The following is a 26,957-nucleotide window of genomic DNA, read 5'->3' as shown; positions in this document are numbered from 1 at the left end:
AGCCGGTTTCATTCCACCCAAGAAGGGACATTGGAGGAGCATTTTCTGTCCCTCCAGCAAGAAGGGTTCATCAGGGAGTACCACCTTCTGTTTGAGACATTGGTAGTGTCGATTGTGGATGTTTCCGACGCATTTTTGGAAGGCCATTTCATCAACGGGCTCAAGCCTGAGATCTGGGTACTGTAACCCAAAGGGTTGGGGTAAATTATGACAATGGCCCAACATATTGAAGATAAAAACACGGCGCTCCAAAACAACTATGTCTCTTCCGAGCAAGCTAGGGTTAAGAACATCCCAACTCGTTTTTTTGCTCTACCTATAACGAGCCCAAATTTCCTTCCCAAAATTTTGTCTTCGTTGGGTCCCAAGCCTCCGGCCATCGGAGGCGTAGGAAACCCCCCCTCTTTAAGCGACTTAGTGAAGTCGAATGGAGAGCCAAGCGAGAGAATGGCCTATGTTTTCGCTATGATGAGAAGTATTCAATAGGTTACAGGTGTAAAAACAAAGAACTGCAAGTAATGATGATCTATGATGAAGAGGTAGAAGAAGCGGGAGCTGAGGAGGAAACGTTGGAGGCAGAAGAAGGGGAGCTGGTGCAAGGGGGTGAGGTTATTGAACTCTCAATGAACTTTGTTGTTGGATTGACTACGTCACGAACAATGAAGCTAAAAGGGGACATAAAGGGGCAACCGGTAGCAGTTCTTATTGATGGAGGAGCAATACATAATTTCATAGCAACCGAGCTGGTGCAACAGTTGGGTTTACTAAGAACAGAAACATCAGGATATGGGGTGATAATGGGGACGGGAATGGCAGTGCAAGGGGCTAGAATTTGTAATGGGGTGAAACTTAACCCTCCAAAATCTACAAGTTGTGGAAGATTTCCTACCCCTTAAGTTGGGTAGTTTGGATGTAGTACTTGGAATGAACTGCTGTGGGAAAGATGAATGTAGATTGGAAGATCTTAACTATGAAATTTCAGGTGGGAGGGATGGTCATAACATTACAGGGAGACCCCAGCCTGAGCAAGACCATGGTCTCTTTGAAGGCTATGATGAAGGCCTTTAAGGAAAATGTAGAGGGGATGTTGTTGGAATTGGGAATGATGGCTGCAAAATTCAATGAGCTTCAGGTGGAAACTCCGTTGTTCCTTGAAGGGGTGTTGGCTAAATTTAAGGGGGTGTTTGCAAATCCAGAGGGGTTGCATCCTTCCAGAAAAAGGGACCACACAATCAATCTGTTGCCAGGGACTGCTCCAATTAGTGTTCGGCCCTATGGCTACACTTACCTCTAAAAAAATGAAATAGAGAAAATGGTACGTGAAATGTTAGCAACAGGGATTATACAATCGAGCTCCAGCCCTTTCTCTAGCCCGGTGTTGCTAGTTAAAAAGAAGGATGGGGGGGGTGGCGTTTTTGTGTGAACTACAAGGCTTTGAACAAGGTGATTGTACTCAACAAATTCCCAATTCCGGTAATCGAAGAGCTGCTTGATGAGCTTCATGGGGCCACGATTTTTTCCGAACTCGATCTAAAATCGAGTTATCATCAGATTTGGGTCAAAGTAAAAGATGTTTCGAAAACTGCTTTTAGGATGCATGAAGGCCACTACGAATTTTTCGTCATGTCCTTTGAGTTGATGAACACGCCAACCACCTTCCAATTGCTGATGAATGATATATTCAGAGAGCAGTTGAGGCGTTTTGTGTTGGTATTTTTTGATGACATACTAGTTTTTAGCAGAAATTTTGAGCAACATGTACAACACCTGCGTTGTGTTTTGAAGTGTTAGCAGAAAATTAGTTGTTTGCTAACAGGAAGAAGTGTTTATTTGGACAATTGGAAGTTGAGTATTTGAGCCACATTATATCCTAGTAGGGTGTATATGTTGATCGCAACAAAGTGCAAGCAATGTTGGATTGGCCCACCCTTACAACATTCAACATTGCAGGAGTTGGGAGGGTTTTTAGGACTCATGGGGTACTATAGGAGATTTGTAAGAGATTATGGTAAATTGGCATGGCCCCTCATGGAGAGACTACGGAAGAACAATTTTTTCTGGGATAATGCAGCAGAGCAAGCCTTCTAATGTCTTAAGGTTGCAATGTATGGACTTTGACAAGACTTTTGTGGTGGAATCGGATACGTTAGGGAAAGGTATGGGAGTGGTATTAATGCAGGAGCACAAACCTATTGCTTATTTCAGCCATGCTTTTAATCAATTGGGTAGGAGGAAATTTGTTTATGAAAGAGAGCTGAAGGCCATCGTGTTTGCGGTAAAAAAATGGAGACATTAACTTTTGGGTAGGAAATTTGTGTTTCGAACCGACAAAAAGAGCCTCAAATTTCTAATGGATTAACGGCCAGTGAGCCCGGAATATTAGAAATGGATGCTAAAATTAATGGTTTTTCAGTTTGAGATTCAATATCAGCCGGGATTGGAAAATAAGGCGGTAGATGGCCTTTCCAGAATCAGTCACTCCATAGCCTTGTTAGCTATAACCGTTCCTAAAGTGATTCAACTTGATCAACTGACCTGCGAAGTAGAAGTAGATGAACAACTGCAAAGGGTTGTCAGGGACCTCCAACGTGACCTTCCTCCCAACTCAACTTTCAAATGGTGAACAACCAGCCAGCTCATTTACAAAGGGCAGCTGTTCTTACCAAAGGGTTCTTCTCTCATTTCTCTACCACTTCATGATGGCCACGATGGGAGTGTGGGCGGGCACTCAGGATTTTTGAAAACCTATAAAAGGATTGCAGCTAATGTCTATTGGCTTGAAATGAAACGAGACGTCCACCGGTATGTGAGTAATTGTGGTGTTTGTTAGCAAAACAAGTACTTGGCCCTAACATCGGGAGGACTTTTACAACCCCTTCCTATCCCAAATCAAATTTGGGACGACATTGCCATGGATTTCATTGAAGGCTTACCAAGGTCGAGCAATGTTGGTAGTGGTGGATAGACTCAGTAAGTATGGACATTTTATTGGGCTTAAACATCCATTTACAGCAAGCAGGGCTTTTTATCAAAGAAGTTGTGAGGCTTCACTCCATGCCTTGCTCCATTGTCTTAGATAGAGAGAAGATCTTCATGAGCAGATTTTGGGAGGAATTGTTTCGCCTCCATGGCCCAAAACTCAACCATAGCACTGCATACCACCCGCAAATGGATGGCCGAATGGGCGTTCTTAATAGAATCTTGGAAACATACCTATACTGTTTTGCTTCCTCCAAACCTAAAGCATGGTACACATGGTTGCCATGGGCTGAATTGTGGTACAACACTTCGTACCATACGGCTTCGAGGCTAACTCCATTCCAAACAATGTATGGGCAGGAACCACCAGCGTTATTGAGGTTTGAAAAGGGATCTATTCCCGTTTCTGCAGTTGAACAATAATTGATTGAAAAGGATCAAATTGTAGGAGAACTTAAAGCCCAGTTGTTAAGGGCACAAGTTGCTATGAAGAAGGGGGCAAACAAGAAAAGAAGGGATGTGAAGTTCGAGGTTAGGGACTTAGTCTATCTAAAGCTAAGGCCTTATCGCCAAAAGACATTGGCTACCTGTTCAAATGAGAAATTGGCTCCTTGGATTCTATGGACCATTTGCAGTTGAAAAGAAGATCGGGCCCGTAGCCTACAAATTAACGTTGCCGTCACATTGCAATATCCATCCCATCTTCCATGTGTCACAGCTACGTGAGGCAAAAGGGGCATTGAAGGCCAGTGTAGACATTCCCAGTTAGCTGAGTGCTGACTTGGAGATTCTGGTTGAATCGGAGGCTGTGCTGGGAGTTCGGCCGGGAACAGGTAATAACCTGCGTGATTTGGATGTTCTAATCCAATGGAGAGATTTACCCCCATTGGAAGCAACTTGGGAATCCTACAGCAGTATTCAACAACAATTTCCCTCATTTCACCTTCACACCTTGAGGACAAGGTGAAAGTTGGGGAGGAGAGTGATGATAGACCTCCCGCGCAGCGGACCTACCAGGGACGTTTCAAGAACCATGGGCAGAATAGTAACACAGCTGAGCTTGCATAACAGCCAGCATGTGCACCATGGGTAGGATAGAAAAAAGAGCTAGCACCAAGGGTAGAATAGAAATATAGCTGGCTTGTGTAACAACCAGCATGTGTGTAACAATGTATAACTAGGAGGAAAGAGAGAGAGAGAGAGAGGCAGGCAGAAATAGAGTGGAAATTTAGGAGAGTCTGGGCCTCTTGAACGCCCATTTTCTTTCGTTCATTTCATTACTGGTAATCTGGGATTTGATACTCCAGCAATGTTTCTTCTTTACATTTCAGTAATTCAATCAAATTTTTCGGTGAACCCATCATGAAACATCATATTTCTTAATAGTTTGGGAGGCCCTAGTTATATAAAGCCTTTTTTTTAATGCTGAAACAATAATATTATTAGAGATTTTGAGAACACCTCTTAAGTTCCCATTACAAGTGGCATTTGGGAGAATGTTGAACCAAACTTATCAAACATGATCATCACAAAACTTTCCAGATTATAAAAAAAAAAAAAATTCATTTTCTTCATTCTGGAGACTATTAAAGCAAGTTTTTTTTATTTGGCTAAGCAGTAAACATAAAAAGGTTATAATTCTCCATGCGGCTCTTGAATTTTGTGCTACTACCTTAAGGATAGAATAGCAAGGTAGAGTTGGGGCCTTTTGAAGCTGTATTATTCTCTTCAAATAGTGATGGACGAGAACAAAGTTAAATTTGAGCTACCAGTACACAAACAAAAAGTACATTAATATAAAACATAAATCTGAAGTCTCCATGGATTCTATCACAGATCTGTAGATAGTAAGCTGAGAATTATAATAAATTCTCCTAAACTTCCAAAAAGATTCAAATGATTAATTCTCATATCATTAATACTCTCCATCAAATTACAATTATAACTACCTAAATGCTTCCCCAGAAACCAAAGGCTAGGTAAGACTCAAATAGAACAACAATAGGCAAGCACATCTGTAAATGCCTTTGAGGTTTGGTAGAGGGAAAAAAAGCACCAATGAATCCTTGACCAAAAATTAATCAGTGTAGGCCATTATGGAAAAACAATCAAATGAGAAAGAGTTCTGGATCATTATCATTAGTACTGGTAAGAATTCCTGTAATATTGGCTGTGCACTGAATTTGGTGAGTTATAGATAGAACAAGTGCTGCCTATTTGACATGGATTGTATAATTCATAGGTTATTGTTCAACTGTGGGCTAAAATAATGTTGTGAAAAAAGTCTGATTTTTGCTTAGGAAGCATGGATTGGTTGTTGAAATGATGTTGTCAGGTCAAAGCCAGATTGGCTTGAGGACCAAATTGGATAGGGATAAAATTAGTAAGTGTGATTGAACTTCTCCTTTTGTTTAAAATGTTTGCTAATAAGAATACTCTATGAGCAGGTTAATTTTAGTTCGGGACGTTATTTTAGTGGCACCAACAAAGACATCAGTTCCCGTATTCCATTTGATGCTGGTTTTGAGGTAACATATTAACTGGTTTGCTTTAAGCTAATGTGGCTTCTAATTGTGTTGGCAATTCTTGTTGGTCATGAAAGTATTCGATTTATTTGCCAACTTTTGACAGGAATAGTTTGTTAATATATCGCTGTTTAGGATAACTAACTAATTACTTAATGCTTCTAGGTGGTAATATGAAGTATTGCATTTGTCACTTGCATTTGCTCTGACAGGCAATAATTAATGCCTAAACTTGAGCTTTTCCTTTTTGGTGAATTTTGACAAAATAATTTCTTCTATGCTTGCAGTTTCCATGTAATATTATAGGGTCTTTGTTTTGTTGTCACTTTTTCTTTGTTAGCTGTTTGTGTGTGTATAATTTACACCGACACATTCTTGTTGTCTTCACTCCCCACTTCCTCTCTTTCTATTTCATCTTCTTGGAGCAACAATTAACTATGGTCATTCTAATACTAATATTTGTTCCAAGTTCTTGTTAGAATCTGTCATGTATTTTCTTTTTTTGATCTAATCGATAAATATGTATAAATGATCAAATGTACAAATAATCACTGGGCATGCCCAGGAACCATGGAATACATCCAAAAGCTATAGGCCTATAGCTAGGCCTTCAAAATGGACCAAAACATAAGGATACATAGTAAACATTACTTTATATACAAAGGTTTTAATCCTATGAATTAGCCCCTCAACTGTAGGCTGAGCATTATTAAAAATTAAATGATTCCTTGTTGCCCAAATCTGATAGATCGAACAAGCAAGAGCAATTTTCTTAGCATTACTTATCCAAGAGGAACCTCTGGCTTATTTCTTTAGCCATTTGAGGGTGCTAGGGATCGATGTCATGGCTCTGGAAATGCCAATCCACGTTCTTATATGCTGCCAGATTGCCGGGCTGATTGGGCAGCAGAAAAATAGATGGCCAACAGATTCCTTTGCCCCATTACACAAGGGGCAAGTGCGGTCGATGTCCAAAAATAAGAGCTTGTCACGAGTTAGGATGCTAGATTTAACACATAACCATAACATGAAGGCATGCTTAGGAACAAGGGAGGGATGCCATACAGTTTTCGCCCAAACCTTAACATGACCTTTTGGTCGGAAGAACTCATAGGCAGCTTGCACATCAAAACTAGGACCACTGACCCAGCTCTCAAGCAGGTTCATAGCAGCCTCCACTGAACCTCACGTCTCACACATGGTGTCCCTTATGAGCATTGTCCTTTTCATCAGAGGGGAGTCGTCTTTCCGGACTTGCCTCTGCCAAATGGAGACTGAATGCAAGAATTCGTGATGGATCCATTGAACCCACAAAGTATCCTTTTTGCGATGAATGTCCCATAGGTTCTTGACAAGCAGACTCGAATTCTAGCTTTTAAGATCCTTTAAGCCCATGCTGCCTTCTCATTTAGGCTTACAAACATCTTTCTAGGCGACAAGGGAGGCCTTAGAGTTCCAAAGGAACTGTCTGCATAGGCTATAAATTTGTTCAATAACAGTTGTCGGGACAGGGAGAATGGCGAGCCAAAAACAAACCACTCCTTGGATCACAGCACGGTTAAGCTCCAGCCGCCCTGCATATGATAGGGAAGCAGCATGCCAAGCTTTAATATTGTCCGAAATCTTTGTAATAAGTGGTTCATAGTGATTAACCTTAAGTTTAACCGCTGCCAAAGGGATACCGAGGTAACGAAAAGGCATAATTCCTTTGGGAAAACCGGCCACATTCAGAATACATTGTAGCTCCTAACCCTCAAGACCAGCAGTGAAAATGCTAGATTTGAGAGCATTGGCCTGCAGGCCTGATTTAGCCTCAAAATCCTTAAGGCAGTCTATAATGATACGAATAGATGGCCTATTCCCTCTGGCAAATAGCATAAGGTCATTAGCAAAAGCCAGATGCGATATCTTAAGCTTATTACACTTTGGGTAGAAGTTGAAATCAGAACCATCAATAGCCAAATCAAGGGCCCGAGATAGGTATTCTAGGCATAAAACAAATAGAGAGGGAGACAGTGGGTCTCCTTGCCGCAAACCTCTTTGGCCTTTAAAGAACCCACACATGTTACCTTTGATAACTAGAGAATAAGATGCCATAGACACACATTCAATAATCCACTTAATAAACAGGGATGGGAAGCTGAGACCTTCCAAGACCTGCTGCAGGAAATGCCAACTTACAGTGTCGTAAGCTTTGCGGAGATCCACTTTAGTGAGGCATCTTAGAGAAATTCTTTTCCGAGCATACTTGCATAGCAACTCTTGTGCAAGCTGAACATTTTCCGCCATGCTCTTGCCATGGATGAAAGCGGACTGGGCTTTGTTTATAACTGAGTCCAGCAGAGGCGCCAACTGAGAGGCCAGGATTTTAGCTATAACCTTGTAAATTACATTACAACAAGCAATAGGCCGAAAGTCTCCCACAGGTTTGGAGAAGTTGGACTTGGGCACTAGGACAATAGCCAAATGGTTAATTTGCTTCAGAAGATTTCCTGAGGAGAAAAACTCCAGAACAGCTTCGCAGAGCTGATCGCCCACAATATTCCAAGCCTTTTTGAAGAAGAGAGCAGTATAACCGTCTGGACCCGGGACCTTATCATCCCCAATATCAAAAAGGGCCTCTTTTACCTCCTGAACACTGATCGCGCGAACCAATCCATTAGCTTGATCCCTAGATATAGATGGCCCCGAACAAAGAATAGTAGGATCAATAGCATCACTGATAAAGCTGGTGCCGAGCAAATTCTGATAAAATCCAATGAATTCATCTGTCATCTGATCCTGAGAGGAAGTATAGGAGCCATCCTCCCTAACCACAACAACAATGAAGTTACGTTTAGCATTTCTCTTGGCCATCGAGTGAAAAAACTTTGTGCTCTTGTCACTATTCTTAAGATATGCACATTTAGCCTTCTGAAGGAAAAATAATCTCTTAGCTTCTTTAAGAAACACAACCCGCTTCCTTAATTCAACCACTTTAACTGGGAGCTCCTTACAATTAGGCTAAGCTTGTAGGGAGGATTGAGCATTAAGAAGCTCACGCCCAGCATTCTTAGCTCTACTAGATATGTGGCTAAAATGCAACCGATTAAAAGACCGCAGGGGCTGCTTGAGCCTATGAAGCTTCTTACAAAACTCAAATTGTTTGGTCCCTAGAATACCAAGCTGCCATTCTGCCTCAACCAACCTATAAAAATCCTTGTGATAGGCCCACATATTGAAAAATTTAAAAACAGTAAGCTTCGGACGTGGAGGCCTCAGGATGGAGACAATACTGGGGGAATGGTCAGATAGGCACCCCGAGTGCAAGAAGTCCGCATGCCCATAAAGCCCATCCGAGAACCAACAATTGTTGACCATGCCCCTATCAAGCTTAGACATCACTTGATTATTAGACCATGTAAAGAAGTAGCCCATGGAAGGCATATCCGAAAGCCCCAAATCAACATAGCATCCATAAAGGTCATTGGTTTCATACTCATAGACTGGAAGGCCATTACATTTCTCCTCCATCGTCAAAACACTGTTAAAATCGCCTAATATGATCCACGGGCCAGAACACCGAGTGCCAAACTCCCTGAGATTGAGCCATAGAGGCCTCCTGCCCACCACTGAATGATACGCATAAACGAAGCTAATATGGAAGGAAATAAATGTTACCTTACAGCTAGCTTTGCAATGGATCACTTGCGGGGACATATCTACAAGCTCCAACTGCACTTTGCTTGGATCCCAAAGGATTAAGATCCTACCTGCATCATGCAAATGGAAGTTATCAACTTCTAACTTGCCCTGAAATTTGTTCTTCATAACCGAGCCAAGCTTGGACTGAGAGAGCTTCGTTTCAAGGATACCCATAATGTCAACCTGCTTACTATGCATGAGGCTAGCCACCCCATTTTGTTTCAAGGGTCTATTTAAACCCCTGATATTCCAGCAACCAATCTTCATGGAGGGGAAGGAAGGTTTGACCCTTCATCCTTTCCTTTTTTGATAGAACAGTGGCCTTCTGCACATTAGGGCCTTTAAGCTTTGGGACCCCTGCATTCATGAGCGCCTTCTTTCCCTACGCCTCCTCCAGATGAGGTTTATTGCCTGCATCAAGGTGGTCCTCCAGAACCTCACCATCTTTATGAAATGAAAAATCTAGGGCACAAAATGAAGCAGAGAAGAGATGAACTAAATTTCTAGCAAAATGAATAACATGCCTCATAGATTCTGAAGATGAGCTGCTTTAAATAGACATCTCATAACAAGCAAAACAATAACAACCGCTAACTGAATAGCTAACTAAAAATGTAAAGAACAACATATATATATATATAACCGAGAGAAAGGACAACAACAATCTTGATATTTAAACTACTCCAACACTTCCCCTCAAACCATACTACATAGAAGTTGAGTGGTCAAGAGTGGATAATCTTCCAGCAATTGTAGAACCAACATGCACATGATACAATATCAAACCAAGCCTTGCTCGTAGAAACTTAAACCGGTCTCTAGGCAGTCCTTTTGTAAGAACATCAGCCTGTAGGAACATATCTAACCTCCACTTCACCACTCTCCACTTTCTCTTGAACAAAATGAACATCAACCTCAATGTGTTTGGTTCGAGAATGAAAAACTGGATTCTCGGACATGCTTTTGGTAGCTAAATTATCACTCCACACAATAGGAACAACAACACATGGATAACCTAACTCTTGAAATAATGTTTTCAGCCACATTAATTCAGTCACACCCAGAGCAATAGCACAATATTCGGCCTTTCCCACAGACCTAGCAATAACAATCTGTTTCTTGGATCCCCAAACAATAAGATTCTTGCCAAAATAGACACAAAATCCACTAGTAGAGTGCCGAGTCACCTTGCAGCCAACATGGTCTGGATCAGTGTATATTTGTAAAGACAAATCATCTCATGAGGGAGAGAAAACCAAGCCCAAGCCAACTGTGCCCTTTAGATATCGAAGTAGGTGCTTACAGGCTAACCAATGTTGAACCTTGGGACTAGACAAAAGTTAGCTCAATTTATTAACTATGAAAGCTATGTCAGGGCGTGTATATGTCAAATATTGCAATGAGCCAATGAGTGTTCTATACAAAGAGGGATTGAAAAATAATTCTCCTTCATCTGTTAACGAAACCCCAACAACCATAGGAGTATCACACAACTTGCTATCTTGCATAGCAGCCTTTTTTAGTAAGTCAATTACATACTTAGTTTGAGTTAGATATATACCATTGCTGTCTTTGTAAGCTTCAAAACCCAAAAAATAGTTCATAGAACCAAGAGTCTTAAGGGCGAAATGAGTGTCTAAGTCATTAAACACGACTTAAGAGCAGCATTATTAGAACCAGTGAGTAGAATATCATCAACATAGATCAACACATAAAGCACACAACCAGCAGTCTTCTTAATAAACAAAGATGCATCTGATATAGCTTGGATAAAACCCCAAGATTGTAAAGTTGTTCTCAGCTTCATATACCAGGCTCTAGGAGCCTGCTTGAACCCATACAAAGACTTCTTTAACTGGCAGACATGTGTAGGAAATTGAGAACTAACAAATACCTTAGGTTGGGCCATATAAATTGTTTCAGTTAAGTCTCTATTAAGAAAAGCATTATTGACATCAACCTGTTGAATGTCCCAACCATAGGTAGTTGCCAAAGAAAACCAAACTCGAATGGTTGGGGTCTTAACAACTGGGCTAAAGGTTTCAGCATAACCTACACCTGGAGTTTGATGAAAGCCCTTAGCAACCAGCCTGGCTTTATACTTAAGAACAGAACCATCAGTAGTGTATTTCACCCTAAAAACTCACTTACAGCCAACCAAATTCATATCCTTAGACAAAGGAACCAAATCCCAAGTGTGATTTTTCTACAAGGCTGTATACTCCTCATTCATGGCCTTAACCCATCGTGAGTCTAAAAGGGCCTCACTAACTGAACTAGGTTCAATGGAACTCACTAAGGCATGAGGAGAAGGGGTAACTAATTGTTTGGACTTGGATCTCATGACCATAGGATGAAGAGAAGGGGCAGGAACAGGTTTAGATGGCTTAGGTTTATATGAAGGTGTTGAAACAGATGTAATATGAGGTACAGAGGCAGAAGAAGAAGCTGTAGTAGATTGCAGCTCCTGTAAATGCTCTGCAAATGGAGCTGAAACATTACTGTGACCACCAGACTGTGTGGGCACTGGAACTGGTGCAACCGAAGGACACCATGAAGAATTAGAGTGAAAGAAAGTAGGTTCCAAAAGGCAGTAGAATATCCTTGAGGTCCTGATTGCTTGGGCACCTAAGATAGGGAAGTAGAAAACAAAGAAGGATAAGGAAAATCACTAGGATTAAACTGAACATGCCGAGACACATACACTCTCCCAGATTGATGCAAGCACTTGTAATCAGCTTGAGTATGACTATAGCCAAGAAAAACACACTTAGTAGTATGAAAATCAAATTTATGTCTATTATATGGATGAAGAAAGGCAAAACAAGCGCAACCAAATGGTTGAAGAATGAAGTAATTAGGTTGTTTATTATACAATAGTTCAAACGGTGTTAGAGACTTTAGAGAAGAAGAAGGAAGCAAGTTAATAAGATGAACTACTCTTTGAAAGGATTCTACCCAAAAATGAGGAGGCATATGAGCATGGGACAATAATGTTAAACCCATTTTTGCTATATGTCTATGTTTGCTATCAGCGACACCATTTTGTTGATGAGTGTGTGGGCAAGTAAATCGAGATTGGATTCCGTGAGCTTGAAGATAAGGTAAGAAAGCTCTAAATTCCCCCCCCCGCCCATTATCAATTTGCAAAACCTTAAGTTTAGTGTTGTATTGAAGTTCAGCAAACTTGTGAAAATAGTAAAGATAGACAAGGCATCTGATTTAAGCTTTAGGGGGTAGAACCTGGTATACCGAGTGCATGCATCTACAAAAATGATGTAGTATCTATAACCTTCCACAGACAAAACAGGGCCAGGTCCCCAGAGATTAGAATAGACCAATTCCAAGGGTTTAACAACAGTAATATCATGATTAGCATAAGGAAGTTGACTTAATTTTCCAATCTTACAAGAATCACAAAATGACAAATCTGAAACTAAACAAGAAATTTCCATTTTATTCAACAGAGATATGAGCACATTCATAGAAAGATGTCCCAATCTATCATGCCACTGCTGACAAATTTGAGTACGCTGAACAACATTTACATCCTGTGGCAACTCATGACAGAATGAGTTTGACCATTTACATGTACCTAGTTTATTACATGTAGTTGAAGAAAACGCACAAGGAACAAAGGAAGTTTCTAGGGATGAAGCAAGAGTGCTGCCACCAACAGAACAAGAAGCTGGAGTCAACCGATAGAGTCCATCCTTAAGGTGTCCCCGAAGCAGCATCAGTCTGGAAGCTTTGTCCTTAATCAAACAAACATTTGAGTCAAACTCAGCCACAACATTATAGTCATGAGTAAGCTGAGACACACTAATTAAATTTTTCTTCATACTAGGAACATGAAGGAAATTAGGTAAGGAAAGAACTAAATTTGGTTTGGATTTAGCTTGCAAATAACTGGTGCCGACATGAGTAGTTGCTTACCATTACCAACAACAACTTTGTCTCCACCAGTATAGGGATCATGTAAAGAAAGGTTATTTAGGTTGGAGGTGATGTGATTAATTGCCCTATAATCAACAAACCAGGTTGGATCTGGAAGAGAAGGAGAGGCTGCAAAATTGTCAGGTGTGAAAGAGTTAGAAGGACTACCATAGTGAGAGCCTTGCATTGAAACCATGTCATTAGTGTAGACCCCATTAGAATCACTAAAGGAGGCCAAGTAAGCTCTAGAGGGGTGCTAATTCACAAACTGAGGCTGATTACCACTATCAGACTTGCCAAAACCTGAATTGGATGTTCACTGGAAATTTTTATCAAACCAGTGATAACACCGATCCACAAAATGCCCGGGCTTTCCACATAACTAACAATAGATTCTCCTATTAGAAGTTCTACCTCTCCCTCCTCCTCTATTACCATAACCATTCCCTTGCTCAGAGGATCTTTCTTGATTACTACCAAAATTATAATTCTGGACAGAAGGTACTAACGCCACATTTACATGCATAGTAGAAACCGAATCAAAGTTTACGGCAGAATTTTTGAATGAAAGTCTTTGTTCATGCATCAACAATAAGTATTGTACCTTCTCCAAGTCTATTTCATCCATTTGATATGTAACAAGGCTAACAACCGTCTCATACTCTTGATCTAGTCCATTAAGAATTGCAAGTAACAATTCTTTATCATTCAATGGTTCACCTATTGCTGCCAAAGCATGTCCAACGGTTTTAATCTTAAGGATGAAATCATTTATAGATAGAGAATCCTTTTTCATAAATCGCAGCTGCTGTTTTAATTGAAAAGATTTTGCTACAAATTTTCTAAAATACTCAATACCTCAGTTGATGACTCACTATGGATCACCTGTGCAAGTACATCTTGATTAATTGTTGAGAACAACCATCCCAATAGAAGCCGATAAGATCGAATCCAGCTCAAATACGTTGGATTAACTTCCGTTTCTTCACTGTCGGACGCAGCCGGATACTTCGTCGGAGGTGTCGTTTTATTGAGAAATGACACCGGATCGAAGGCACGCACCGTAGTAAGAACTTGTGCCTTCCAAAAGATATAGTTGCCAGAATTGAGTTTAATCGGAACGAAATTGAACGCCTTAGCAACTGATGGGAAATTTGACTGAGATGCAGTCGATAAAGAGGAGGAAGAACGAGGAGAAGGAGATGAGGAAGAATCGAGAGTTCGATTGGAGGCCATTAGGTTAGAGCTGTGGCTCTGATACCATGAAATGAAAAATCTAGGGCACAAAATGAAGTAGAGAAGAGACGAACTAAATTTCTAGCAAAATGAATAACATGCCTCATAGATTCTGAAGATGAGCTTCTTTAAATAGATAGCTCATAACAAACAAAACACTAACAACCGCTAACTGAATAGCTAACTAAAAATGTAAAGAACAACATGTATATATAACTGAGAGAAAGGACAACAACAATCTTGATATTTAAACTACTCCAACACTTTACCACCCTTTTTCTTCTTATATGTGACCAGCTGAAACGGGCCATCCGGGTCCATCCCTTTAGAACCTGAGGCAGCATCTTGTTCCCTCACTGGGCCAACATTCTCTACAGCCTTCTGGCTACCTTCCCAGCAACAACCTTTTCAACGCTATCTTGATTAGAAACAATGAGGCCTTTAGGGGGAGGGGCAATAACCCGGCCATCTGGAGGTTCCACTGCAGGCTTTTCCTTAGAAGAAGGCGGCCCATAACCTTCGAAGACTCATCGATAGGGTCAGGAGCCAGATTCTTGCCCCCTGGAAGAGACCCACACGTACTCGGACCAGCTGAACTCCGAGACTGCGTAGGGATGCTGTTCTTCTTACAACTCGCTGCCAGATGGCCAAGGACCTTACACATGGAGCAATACTTCAGTTCATTCTCATAAACCACTTTCTGTTGCCTGATCCTCCCAGAAGGCATCTGAATTTCCACAACCCGCGTCAACTCCTTCGTTGGGTCAATTTCAACCAAAACTCGAGCGAACGAGATCATTTCTTTTGTAGCTGTAAGCCTATCAGAGGTAATGGGCTTGCCAACAATGGAAGCAATTTTGCCCAAGGCCCTTGTATTCTAGCAGCAAAGGGGCAGGTTCGGAAGCGAGATCCAGACTAGAACAGCTAGAGTAATCTTTTCATCAAAATCAAAATCAGGAGGCATGATTTTTAGCAATAAGGGACGCCCAAAGACAAAGAATGGCCCCTTTTGCAACACCTCATCTCTGGACTCAGAGTCAGGGAATTTGAAGACTAACCAGCCACTAGAGTGCGCTAAGTACTGATACTTTAGATTCCATGAACCACATAGATTGAGTAGAGCCTCTTTACTTGGAAACTTCCCAGCTATGAAGTCCATAAGACAGAAACCCCATGCTTTATCAATGACGCAGCGTGTAGCGCGAGTGTGAAGAAAACACACCAAAATAAACCCTTGAAAGAGCAAACTTCAATAGCCGAAGCTTGGCTTTCAAGAAGACACAAAAACAAGACTGTTTTGCTAAGAAAACCCAAATAGGTTGCTGAAATTTGATTGATTAAAACTTGATTACAAACTCTAGATCCTAGGCATATTTATAGTATTTAGCTAATCCAAATCCATCTAATACTTGGAAAACAAAATCCAACTAGAATCATAATAGAAATAAATCATAAATAAAAGTTAACTAGAATCCTAATAAAAATAAAATCCTAATCAAACATGAAGTAGAATCTTAAATCAAGTAGAAACATGAAATAGAATCCTAAATTAAGTAGAAATATAAAGTAGAATCCTAAATCAAGTAGAAATATAAAGTAGAATCCTAAATCAAGTAGAATTCTAAAACCTAAGAAGTATTAAAATAATATTATGGCACTACTATTTTGGTGATACTGTTCCGGTTTAGTTGGGTCGGCCTTGGGCCGAGTCTTGATTGGTGATCGCATCATTCACCTTCACTTGAGAAAAAATTCGACCTCGAATTTTGATTCTGTTTGGACAAATCCACATCTGATAAGTACGAAGAAAGATTAGCCACTTTGAATGTTTAGAAATACCCATATGATTAGGCAAATCTACAACATAAGCATTGTCATTGGTCTTCTTTGGAATCTTGTAAGGACCATACTTCTTTTGCTTGAACTTGTTCTGCTTTCCTACTGGAATCCGTTTGTTCTTCAAGAATATCATGACTTCATCTCCAACCTTAAATACCTTGTGCTTCCCATGCTTGTCAGCTGTCGCCTTTTACTTCTTATTTGAGCAACTTTTGTTTGACATCTTCTTGAACTGCTTGAATTTTTCTGCTAAGGGAACATAAGCAAAGACATTCCTTCCCCTCTTAGCCCTATCTTCGTTGGCATGGGTCCAACCATCACCATGTTTGTTGCCCTCCGCCTCCATTGTATTATTAATGTTAGATTGAGGACGTTGAACCTTCCATCTTGAGCGTTTCTCTAATCTGGTAGATCTTATTGCCTTTGATTCAACCATGCCAGAGCTTGAATAAACTGTAGAAGGATTTGCTACCATGACCTCCATCTCCTTTACAGTCGCAAGTCGATTAGAAGAAACACCACCATCCTTGGGTTGCGAGGCAATGCTTGAGCCATCGGGACTGGAAAATACCCCAGTATGAGTCAATAACCTTGGAGTTTCTGTCATGTTAGCAGCATAAATCAGATCTGAGTTTGCAAACGTTGAGGTTGTTGGGACAACATAATCTTCGAAATCAAGCTCCACTTTAGAAGCTTTGGTTTGATTCTTTTCCACTATGGGTAACAAAGTATAACGCACACCTTCTTTCTCAAGCTGATATGTGTTCTTCCTACCCGAGTGCTTAGCATCCACATCAAATTGCCAAGGCCTCCCAAATAAAATATGGCAAGCATCCATATCAACAATATCACAATAGACTTCATCGGAGTACTTACCAATAGAGAAAGACACCCTGCAACGTTCATCCACATGTATGCCACCAACTTCTTTGATCCATCCAATCATGTAAGGGCTTGGATGTTTTTCAGGAGTTAACTGCATCTTTGCCACCACGTCTCTTCCTATGATGTTCTCCTGACTTCCACTATCAATAATCAACTCAAAGATTTTTCCTTTCACCGTACATCTCGTGCGAAAAGTTTATGCCGTTGAGTAGTATCTTCATTCTTTGAGATAGCATTAACTTCCTCACTACACAGGTATATTGCCCATGTCCATAATCTTCTTTGTCATCCTCCCTATCAGGCCCGCAATATACTTCCTCTTCAGCAACATCTTCCTCTTCCTTTTCTACAATGTTAACTGTTTTCCTCCTTGGACAATCACTAGATCGATGCCCAACCTCATTGCACTTGAAACATTTTAAAAGAATAGGCTTTGCATAAGGATTAGGGAATTTTGGAAGATTAGAAGTAGTACCTCAAATGTTTTCCCCCGTTGTAGCCTTATTAGGGTTGATTGTATGGGGTGGATTGGAGGGTTGCGCTCCTTGAACCGACTTGCCTTTATCAAAAGCTGGTTGTTTATTTTCATTCCCACTATACCGATGATAGTTGTCATTACGAGATCCCTCATTCAACATTAACTCAGCCTTTAAAGCTAAGTTCCTTACTTCTTGCACACTCAGAACCATCTAAACCCCAATTTTATCATGAATAGCAGGCTTCGATCCATTCAAGTAACGAGCTGTTTGTTGATTGTCACTTTCTGACAATTGGTTTCTCTCCGCCAATCGCAGAAACTCAGAGGTATATTCATTCACACTCTTCATTCCCTGTGCACATCTTTGATAAGCTTCAAACATATATTGTTCATAGTCAGGGGGTAAAAACCTACCTCTTAATAGCTGCTTCATTTGTCTCCATGTCTGAACTGGCAGTCGGCCTTCCCTCAATCTCGTTTCTTTTAATTCCTCCCACCAAACAGATGCACTGCCCTTCAACCTGTAAGCCACTAACTTTACTTGTCGTTCATCTGGGATCTCCATGTATTCGAAAAAACGGTCAACCTCAGTGATCCAATCCAGGAACCCCTCAATATCAAGATCTCCACTAAAGGTAGGAATATCAACTTTTAGTTTATACTCATCGTTGCCCCAGTGGTTGTGCTGATGCGCATTCCTCCTAACCCCTCTATCACCAGGGTTAGCTATTGCTCGACCAAAATCATCCTCTTCATCGCTATCTTCAATCACTAGTCTTCTAGGATTAACAAGGACATGATTAATGGGTGGTCTTCCCGCTCCAGCTTGATTCACCCCATTATTCAGGTTCCTATCATCATCAACTCGTAGTAAGGTGCCCAATTGGTTGCTATGTTGCTCCAATCGCTGCTGGATAGTACGAGTTACTTCCCGTTGTTCTTCGATTGCTCTCCAAATTGCGGACAACCCCTGATCACCGTCATGAGGCTAGTTGCTACCGTTACCTTCAAGATTGGCCATCAGATTGGTTGATTAACCGCTCTGATACCACCTGACGTAGCGTGTAGCGCAAGTGTGAAGAAAACACACCAAAATAAACCCTTGAAAGAGCAAACTTCAATGGCCGAAGCTTGGCTTTCAAAAAGACGCAAAAACAAGATTGTTTTGCTAAGAAAACCCAAATAGGTTACTGAAATTTAATTGATTAAAACTTGATTACAAACTCTAGATCCTAGGCATATTTATAGTATTTAGCTAATCCAAATCCATCTAATATTTGGAAAACAAAATCCAACTAGAATCATAATAGAAATAAATCATAAACAAAAGTTAACTAGAATCCTAATAAAAATAAAATCCTAATCAAACATGAAGTATAATCCTAAATCAAGTAGAAACATGAAATAGAATCCTAAATCAAGTAGAAATATAAAGTAGAATCCTAAATCAAGTAGAATTCTAAAACCTAAGAAATATTAAAATAACATTATGGCACTACTATTTTGGTGATACTGTTCCGGTTTAGTTGGGTCGGCCTTGGGCCGAGTCTTGATTGGTGACCGCATCAATCAACCTCATCAACATCTTGAAGCTCCAGTATAGCCTGGTTACCCTGAATCTTGAACGCTGGCAGCAAAAGACCCCTATACTGCATTTTATTGTCTTTAAATAGGCTTACCCATGGAGCAGTGGGTTAATCAATGGCCTTGATGTTCACATTAATACCTTCTGGCGCTTTAGGAGTTCCTTCCAGACTGCAAGCTAGGTTCTCCTCCAGATGACTGGACTGCTCACCTTGGATGGCGCCCTGAGCACCCACCAATTGGGGGTCTTTCTGAGACACCTCCTCAGCAGATACCTCGTGGCTGTTAGCTGATGAATCTGACATTAGGGATGGATTCCAATTCCCGCCCGATTGTAAGACCTCCTTCGACTCTGAACTAGAGTCATCCTCCCCTAGCGTCTGAGATACACTAGGTGAGTATGGTTCTAGAACATATGGAGCCTCCAGAGGGTCGCTAGAAGAACCCAATGTCGAGGCTTCCTGTGTAGCTGGATTCTTCGATAAACTCGGAATAACTGAGGGCGCCTGCTTCGCATCCACAATCTGAAGGCTACAGGTTACCCTCTCTGCATCACCAGCTCGAGGAGCTGAGATCGATGCCTTCACCCCAAACTGTTTAAAAACCTCTTCCACTGATGGAGAACCCTCCTTTATAGCGGGCTTTAGCTTCCTCCTGCCCATGTCAGGGAATAAATGCAGACTAGATGATGAAGCAGATAATACACTTGGGTCAGGTGGGATCAACCATTAAACCACTTGAGAAACGCTTCAGCACCTTTGAAATTCAAAAACCTCGAAGGCGGGAAAACCCAAATTCAAAATAACGAGCACGATCACTCCCACAGTCGGTAAATTCCACAAGAAGACCCTAAGAGTAAACAAACTGGGAAGATACCTAGATGATCAGATCACACCAGTGGAGTGAAAGCTGGGGCCCTCAAACCACCAATCACGATAATCCACGATAGGGAGAATACACGAAGCAGCGGCCAGGAAATCCACGAATCGGGAAAATCCACGAGTTAGGAAACCCACCAGGAAATGCCGCACAATGACCCAGCGAAAGAAGTGCCGAGGATCCCTGAGAAATACCGTCGAAATGGAGGTGGAGCTGATCAGAAACCGCAATCAACTCAGCACCCAAGCAACCGCCAACGAAGGAACTTTGCCCAAGGTTGAGAGCTTCTCTCTCTAACTTGGATGACTGACTCCTGTCATGTATTTTCTTTCCTCATGATGAGTTGGTTACATTGACCTACAACATGTGTTGGTGATTAATCTGCATGTATGTACATATGTATAGGATGAACTAATGCATTTGCATTATAGAGAGTGGTATGTGTACAGTATAACTTCCTTGTGAAATACCTTAAATTTCAGAAATATGTAAGGTGATGTGAAATATTTTTCAAGGTTTTTCTCTCTCTTTGATGGTTTCACTTTGGAAGTATCTGACTAGTGAACATTCTTGCATGATGTACTAGCCCAAGCAAAAAGATTATTCATTTGATGCTTTATGGTAAAAAATATTTGAATGCACTCCAACAAAAAGATTTGAAATCACTTTAATAATGTACTCCAACAATTTGTTAGAGAAAGCTGATGTGTTCTTTGCTAGAGCTGGATGGCATAGCTGATTTCCATTTAGCTTTCTCTGTGCCTGCTTTTGGTAAATTTATTATTCAATTGATGTTTCTTTATTTGAGCTCCTTTTTTTACCTGATTTTATCTCCATATATTGCAGGCTGTTGGAATAATTGCTGCAGTTGGCAATTCTGTTAAGAACTTAAAAGTTGGCACTCCTGCTGCTCTTATGACTTTTGGAAGTTATGCTGAATTCACAATGGTACACTTTCTTTAAATCTTATTATAATCTTTTATGAGATCAGCTATCTTTATTAGCATTAGCTGTCATTTGATTAACAGGTTCCTTCTAAACACATTCTTCCTGTGGCAAGACCTGATCCAGAAGTTGTTGCCATGCTTACATCTGGACTTACAGCGTCAATAGCTCTAGAAAAGGTTTTCTCCTTCAAAATTCTCTATCATTCAAAATTTTGCCTACCACTCTACTTTTTGCTGGAGACTACTCTCATTAGGGCTATATTATTCATCTACATGTGTACTTACATGTTCTTTTATGAAACTTGTAGGCAGCACAAATGGATTCCGGAAAAGTAGTCCTCGTAACTGCTGCTGCAGGAGGAACTGGACAATTTGCAGTCCAGGTTTACTTGTGAATATGAAAAGACTTTTTTCATAATTTTTACCCCCTTTTTTTTTTATCAAGAGACATAGTCCAACACCTGTTACATTTTTGGCTGAGGGACTGTCACTTGGCACTGTTATTACTGGGTCAAAGAAATGCAACCAGCCCTTGTGTGGTCTTCTTTTCAAGCTACTGTATTTCTTGTCCGTTACTATGCTGAAATTCCCACCCCTCCCCTATTTCACACTAGTTTCTTTCTCACTTTCGACTTTTTCATCCTCTTTTTACGTGATCAATGAAGGGTTACACTGTTACACACAAGCACATTCTCTAGCATTTGATACAGAATGCCAGAAATTCTAGAATGGGACTATATTCACTGAAGAAGTGGATGACTGCACACAATAAGTACTACCTCATCTGTACCATCATAAACTGTAACGGAAATCCTCTTTCCGCTTTTTGTAATTAATGTTCAGAGTATTGGGTTACTTTTTATGTTTGACCTTTTACATTGATGCTGATGATTTCATTCTAATTTGTCTCTTGTGAATTTTTATGTGGTTGGGATGAACAAGTGAGAGGATTATATATCTCTCTTGAAGTTTCTTTTTTCCCACCCATCTCCCTCTGTTTTTTCTGCTTTCTACTTCTGCCATTTTGTTTCCTTCCAGACATGGATAGTTGTTACTTGTTGGAGAGTCCTAGGATTCTAAGGAGTCTTTCTGTGGGAAAGAGTATGAAATAGAAGAGGAGACTACCGAAGATATGGGCCTCGGTTATGGGCTGCTGCATCAAGATAGAGAAGAAGAACTGAAGGGATAAACTTCCTAAAATCAGAAGAAATTGTAGGAATAGGATTTTGTACATTATCTTGTAAATAACTTCAAATAATGTTGTATTCTATCTGCTAAGTGTTAGGAAGAGATAGCATTATCAACTAGAATTTTGGAGAAGATAGTATAGAACCTCTGTATATATTATTCCTTTCTTGGAAATTCAAGGTAGGAGTTTGATTTTCACAAACTCAATTGTTAGTTTCAAGTTCCATTCCATAGGAACCGATTTCATTCATGGTATCAGAGCCAGGCTCTATCTAACCTAAAGATCCAAGGCAAATGGATCCTCAAGGCCATGGGAATGTAGCTCCAACAGAGGCGGAGTCTTCCATTCAACAACCGGCAGTTCCAATTGCTGTAGCGTCTAACAACATCCTGTCATTAGATAGCCATACCTTGCAAATCACTCAACATAGGTTGAACGGTAAAAACTTTAGAGAATGGTTTCAATCCGTAACCTTGGTGATCAAAGGCGAAGGAAAATATGGCTACCTAATTGGTGTAATTCCAAGTCCACCAGAAAATTCAGGAGATTGTCAAAGATGAGAGGTAGAGAACTCAATCTTAATGGCTTGGATTATCAATTCAATGGAGCCTAAGATAGGTCAACCCTATCTATTCTACAAGACAACAAAAGAAGTTTGGGAGGCTGTCCAGGAGATTTATTCCGACCTAGAAAATACAGCTCAATGCTTGCAATTCGGACTACCAAGCAAGGCAGTTTTGGAGTAACAGAATACTACAACTTAATGGAGCTATGGCAAGAGATGGATCTATTTTATGATCCTAGCTGGAAGTGTGCAGAGGACAACCAAAAGTATAGAAAGATGCTAGAAAAGGAGAGGATTTTTGACTTCGTCCAAGGACTCAATCTAGATTTGGACGAGGTGAGAGGAAGACTTTTAGGTACCAAGCCCTCACCATCTCTCCAAGAGGTATTTGCAGAGGGAAGGAGGGAGGAAAGCCGAAAGAGAGTCATGTTGTCAACACCAACTGAATCTAATTCAGGATCTACTCTCATTGCTGCAAAAAAGGAAGACAACCTAAGGGAGAAGCAATGGTGCGAACATTGCAACCGACCCTATCACACAAAGAGTACTTGGAAGCCTAGACCTAAGAAGGAGAAAGAAAGATCTGCATATGCAACAAGTGTTCCCACAAGTGAGAAAGGACCAGGTATGGGTTTAACTAATGATCAAATTGAGTTCCTACAGAAACTGTTGCAAAGCTCTCATATCGCAAAAGAATTAGAGGATGCAACACCAAGTTATTCAGCGTCTATGGCACAAAAAGTTAATCAACCTTTTTCCTTGACTGCTAGGAGAATGAATAAAAATTATTGGGTGGTAGATATCGGGGCATCTGATCATATGACCAGATCTACTACAACATTTGATAATTTTCAGATGGGAGACAAGGATTTGAATGTACTGATGGTTGATGGAACACAATCACTGCTAAAAGGATAGGGGAGTGTTTGTGTGGCTGGTTTATTACTCAAATCAGTGTTATATATGCCAAACCTAAGTTATAGTTTGTTATCAGTAAGCAAACTAACAAAAGACTTGGATTGTATTGTGACATTCAACCAATCCTCGGGGAAGACAATTGGTAGTGCTAAGGAGAAGGATGAACTCTATTGGCTTTCTAATAACAAGAAATCCCTCAGTCAAGTACCACATAGGTTTTCTCTTACTATTAGTTTGGATTCTAAAATTTTGTTATGACATAAATGTCTTGGTCATCCTAGTTTTTCATACGAGAAACACTTGTATCCTAACTTATTTATTAATAAAGAAAAGTTGGTACTTAAGTGTGATCATTGTATTCTTGCCAAGGAAACCCATAGTACTCATCAACCTAGCCCATATATTCCTTCTAAACCTTTTCATTTGATTCATAGCGATATATGGGGACCGACTAGAGTACCTATCATAAATGGTGCAAGATTGTTTATAACCTTCATTGACGACCACACAAGAGTGTGTTGGGTATACCTAATGGAAGAACAATATGAGGTATGTGCAATTTTTCAGAATTTCCATAAACTCATTTTAAATGTCTTTCAGTCCTCTATTTGTATCCTTAGGACTAACAATGGCTGGGAATGCTTCTCTCACCCATTCACCCAATATCTTACAACCAATGAGATCTTCCATCAAAGTATTTGTCCCTATACTCCTCAACAAAATCGGATAGCTGAAAGAAAAATCGCCATCTGCTTGAGGTGGCTAGATCTCTTATGTTCACTAGTTCTATTCCTAGCAGATATTGGGGAGGCAATCCTAACAGTCTCTTATCTAATCAATAGGCTGCCTTCCAAAATCCTAAAGTATCAAACCCCTTTGCACAACCCAACATCCATCTTTCCCAATGTTCAGATTCTAAACAATCTACCTCCCAAAGTGTTTGGATGCGTGGTATATGTTTATCAAACCAGTCCAAATCAGAATAAACTTGAACCAAGGGCATCAAAGTGTATATTCATTGGGTATTCTCCTACCCAAAAAGGGTATAATGCTTTTGCCCTACATCACAAAAATTCTTTATCTCTTGTGATGTAACTTTTGTGGAGAATGAGTCCTATTACTCAAATACTCCATCACAAATGGAAGACAATCATTGGGATCCTATTGTGCCTATGCCCATTCCATTACCAATCCCTCATTCTATCCCTAATGATAATTCTATTCAAAAGGCTGCAGCTGATCATTGTCAGCCAGCACCTGTTAAGCCTAATTATTCGAATTTATCATCCTCTTAAGAACCCCAAATCCTAGCAGAACCTATGGAAACTGACTTAGGGGAGGACTTGGGCCCGGAAAAGCAAATGAAAGTTTACTCAAGGAGAGGTAAACATCCAGCTCCTCAACTCGACCAATTGTTAGAACCGAGGGAAAGTCTAGCAAATGAAGAAGGAAACAATGCAGTTGACAGTGATTTTTGAATCTTCTTATTGCTATTAGGAAAGGGTTAAGATCATGTGTGAAGCATCCAATATCAAATTACTTGACGTATTCCAAGTTATCTCCTCAATTCAGGGCTTTCACCACTGCTTTAGATGAAACACTATACATTGATTGATCCCAAGTGGAAGGAGGCTGTAATGGAGGAAATGAGGGCACTAAAAGACAATCACACATGGGAAGTGGTTGATATCCTAGAAAACAAGAAGATTATAGGATGCAAATGGGTATACACAATCAAATACAGATCAGGTAGGAGTGTGGATAGATATAAGACAAGGTTAGTTTCCCAAGGTTTCACTCAAACCTATGGGATAGATTATGAGGAGACATTTACACCGGTTGCAAAACTAAATTCCATAAGAGTACTGCTATCTATTGCTGTAAATATGGATTGGGAATTGTTCCAATTTGACATAAAAAAATGTGTTCCTAAATGGGGAGTTAGAAGAAGAGATATATATGAGGGTTCCACTCAGATTTGAGAAAGAAGAGGGAAATGGAAAAGTGTGCAAACTACATAGATCTCTCTATGGATTAAAATAGTCTCCAAGGGCATGGTTCAAGAAATTCATCTCTACTCTCACTAAGTTTGGATATAAACAAGGTGAGGTTGATCATACCCTCTTTATTAAACATTTTACTAGTGGAAAGAAATGTGTTTTGATTGTGTATGAAGATGATATAATTATTACAGGAGATGATACTCTTGAGATTGCAGCCCTAAAATAGAAGTTGAAGGACGAATTTGAAGTCAAAGAATTGGGAACAATGAAGTACTTCCTTGGAATGGAAGTGGCAAGGAGCAAACTAGGTATTGTGATCTCCCAACGAAATATACTCTTGATCTTTTAAAGGAAACAAGAATGTTGGGTTGTAAACTTAGATATACTCCCCTAGAAAGAAATTGGAAATATGTGAAAAAAGATGATGATTTATTGGTAGATAAAGAGAGGTATCAAAAGCTAGTTGGGAAGTTGATTTATCTCTCTCTAACTCGGCCATATATAGCCTATGCAGTTAGCGTTGTGAGCCAATTTATGCATGGTCCTACTCAACAACATATGGCAGCAGTATACCACATTTTGAGACATTTATAAGAAACTCTTGGTAAGGGACTATTATTTCAAAAGGGTGATGAAAGAGGGGTTGAAGGGTTCTCCGATACAGATTGGGCTGGATTAGTTATGGATAGTCGGTCAACATCTGGGTTTTGTACTAAATTATGGGGAAATCTAGTCACATGGAGAAGTAAAAAACAATCAGTGATAGCAAGAAGCAGTGCTGGAGTAGAATTCAGGGCAATAGCCGAAGGTATATGTGAGGTTATTTGGTTGGTAAGGTTAATGGAGAACCTACAAATGCCTCTAACTCAACCATCAAGGCTATACAGTGATAGTAAATCAGCCATATGCATTGTTAATAACCCGGTGCAACATGATAAAATGAAGCATGTCAGGATTGATTGGAATTTCATCCAAAGGGAAATCAGGGATGGAGGTATAAAGCTAATTTATATTCCTACAGCAGAGCAGGTAGAAAATGTACTAACAAAAGCCATGTCAAGACCTGGTTTTGAGACCCTGATTAGCAAGCTAGGAATGAGAGATATCTATTCCTTAGCTTGAGGGGGGGTGTTGGAGAGTCCTAGGATTCTAAGGAGTCTTTCCGTGGGAAAGAGTATGAAACAAAAGAGGAGACTATTGAAGATATGAGCCTCGGTTATGGGCTGCTACGTCAAGATAGAGAAGAAGAACTAAAGGGACAAACTTCCTAAAAATCAGGAGAAATTGTAGGAATAGCATTTTGTACATCA

The 26,957-nt window shown here is 40.3% G+C and overlaps 1 protein-coding gene across 2 annotated transcripts in view; it reads left to right on the top strand.

Moving 5' to 3' along the window:
• The window catches only part of LOC127801350 (uncharacterized), a 72,976-nt gene that overhangs the window by 23,337 nt on the left and 22,682 nt on the right, over positions 1 to 26,957 (top strand). For both annotated transcript variants that reach the window (XM_052336367.1, XM_052336366.1), the window contains 4 exons: positions 5,427 to 5,507; positions 20,872 to 20,973; positions 21,054 to 21,149; positions 21,281 to 21,355. In XM_052336367.1, the coding sequence (XP_052192327.1) occupies positions 5,427 to 5,507; positions 20,872 to 20,973; positions 21,054 to 21,149; positions 21,281 to 21,355 (354 nt within the window). The remainder of the gene's footprint in view (positions 1 to 5,426; positions 5,508 to 20,871; positions 20,974 to 21,053; positions 21,150 to 21,280; positions 21,356 to 26,957) is intronic.

This window comes from Diospyros lotus, chromosome 5 (genome assembly GCF_014633365.1).
Source record: "Diospyros lotus cultivar Yz01 chromosome 5, ASM1463336v1, whole genome shotgun sequence".
Lineage (NCBI taxonomy): Eukaryota > Viridiplantae > Streptophyta > Magnoliopsida > Ericales > Ebenaceae > Diospyros > Diospyros lotus.
This window is presented reverse-complemented; position numbering and strand designations above follow the sequence as displayed.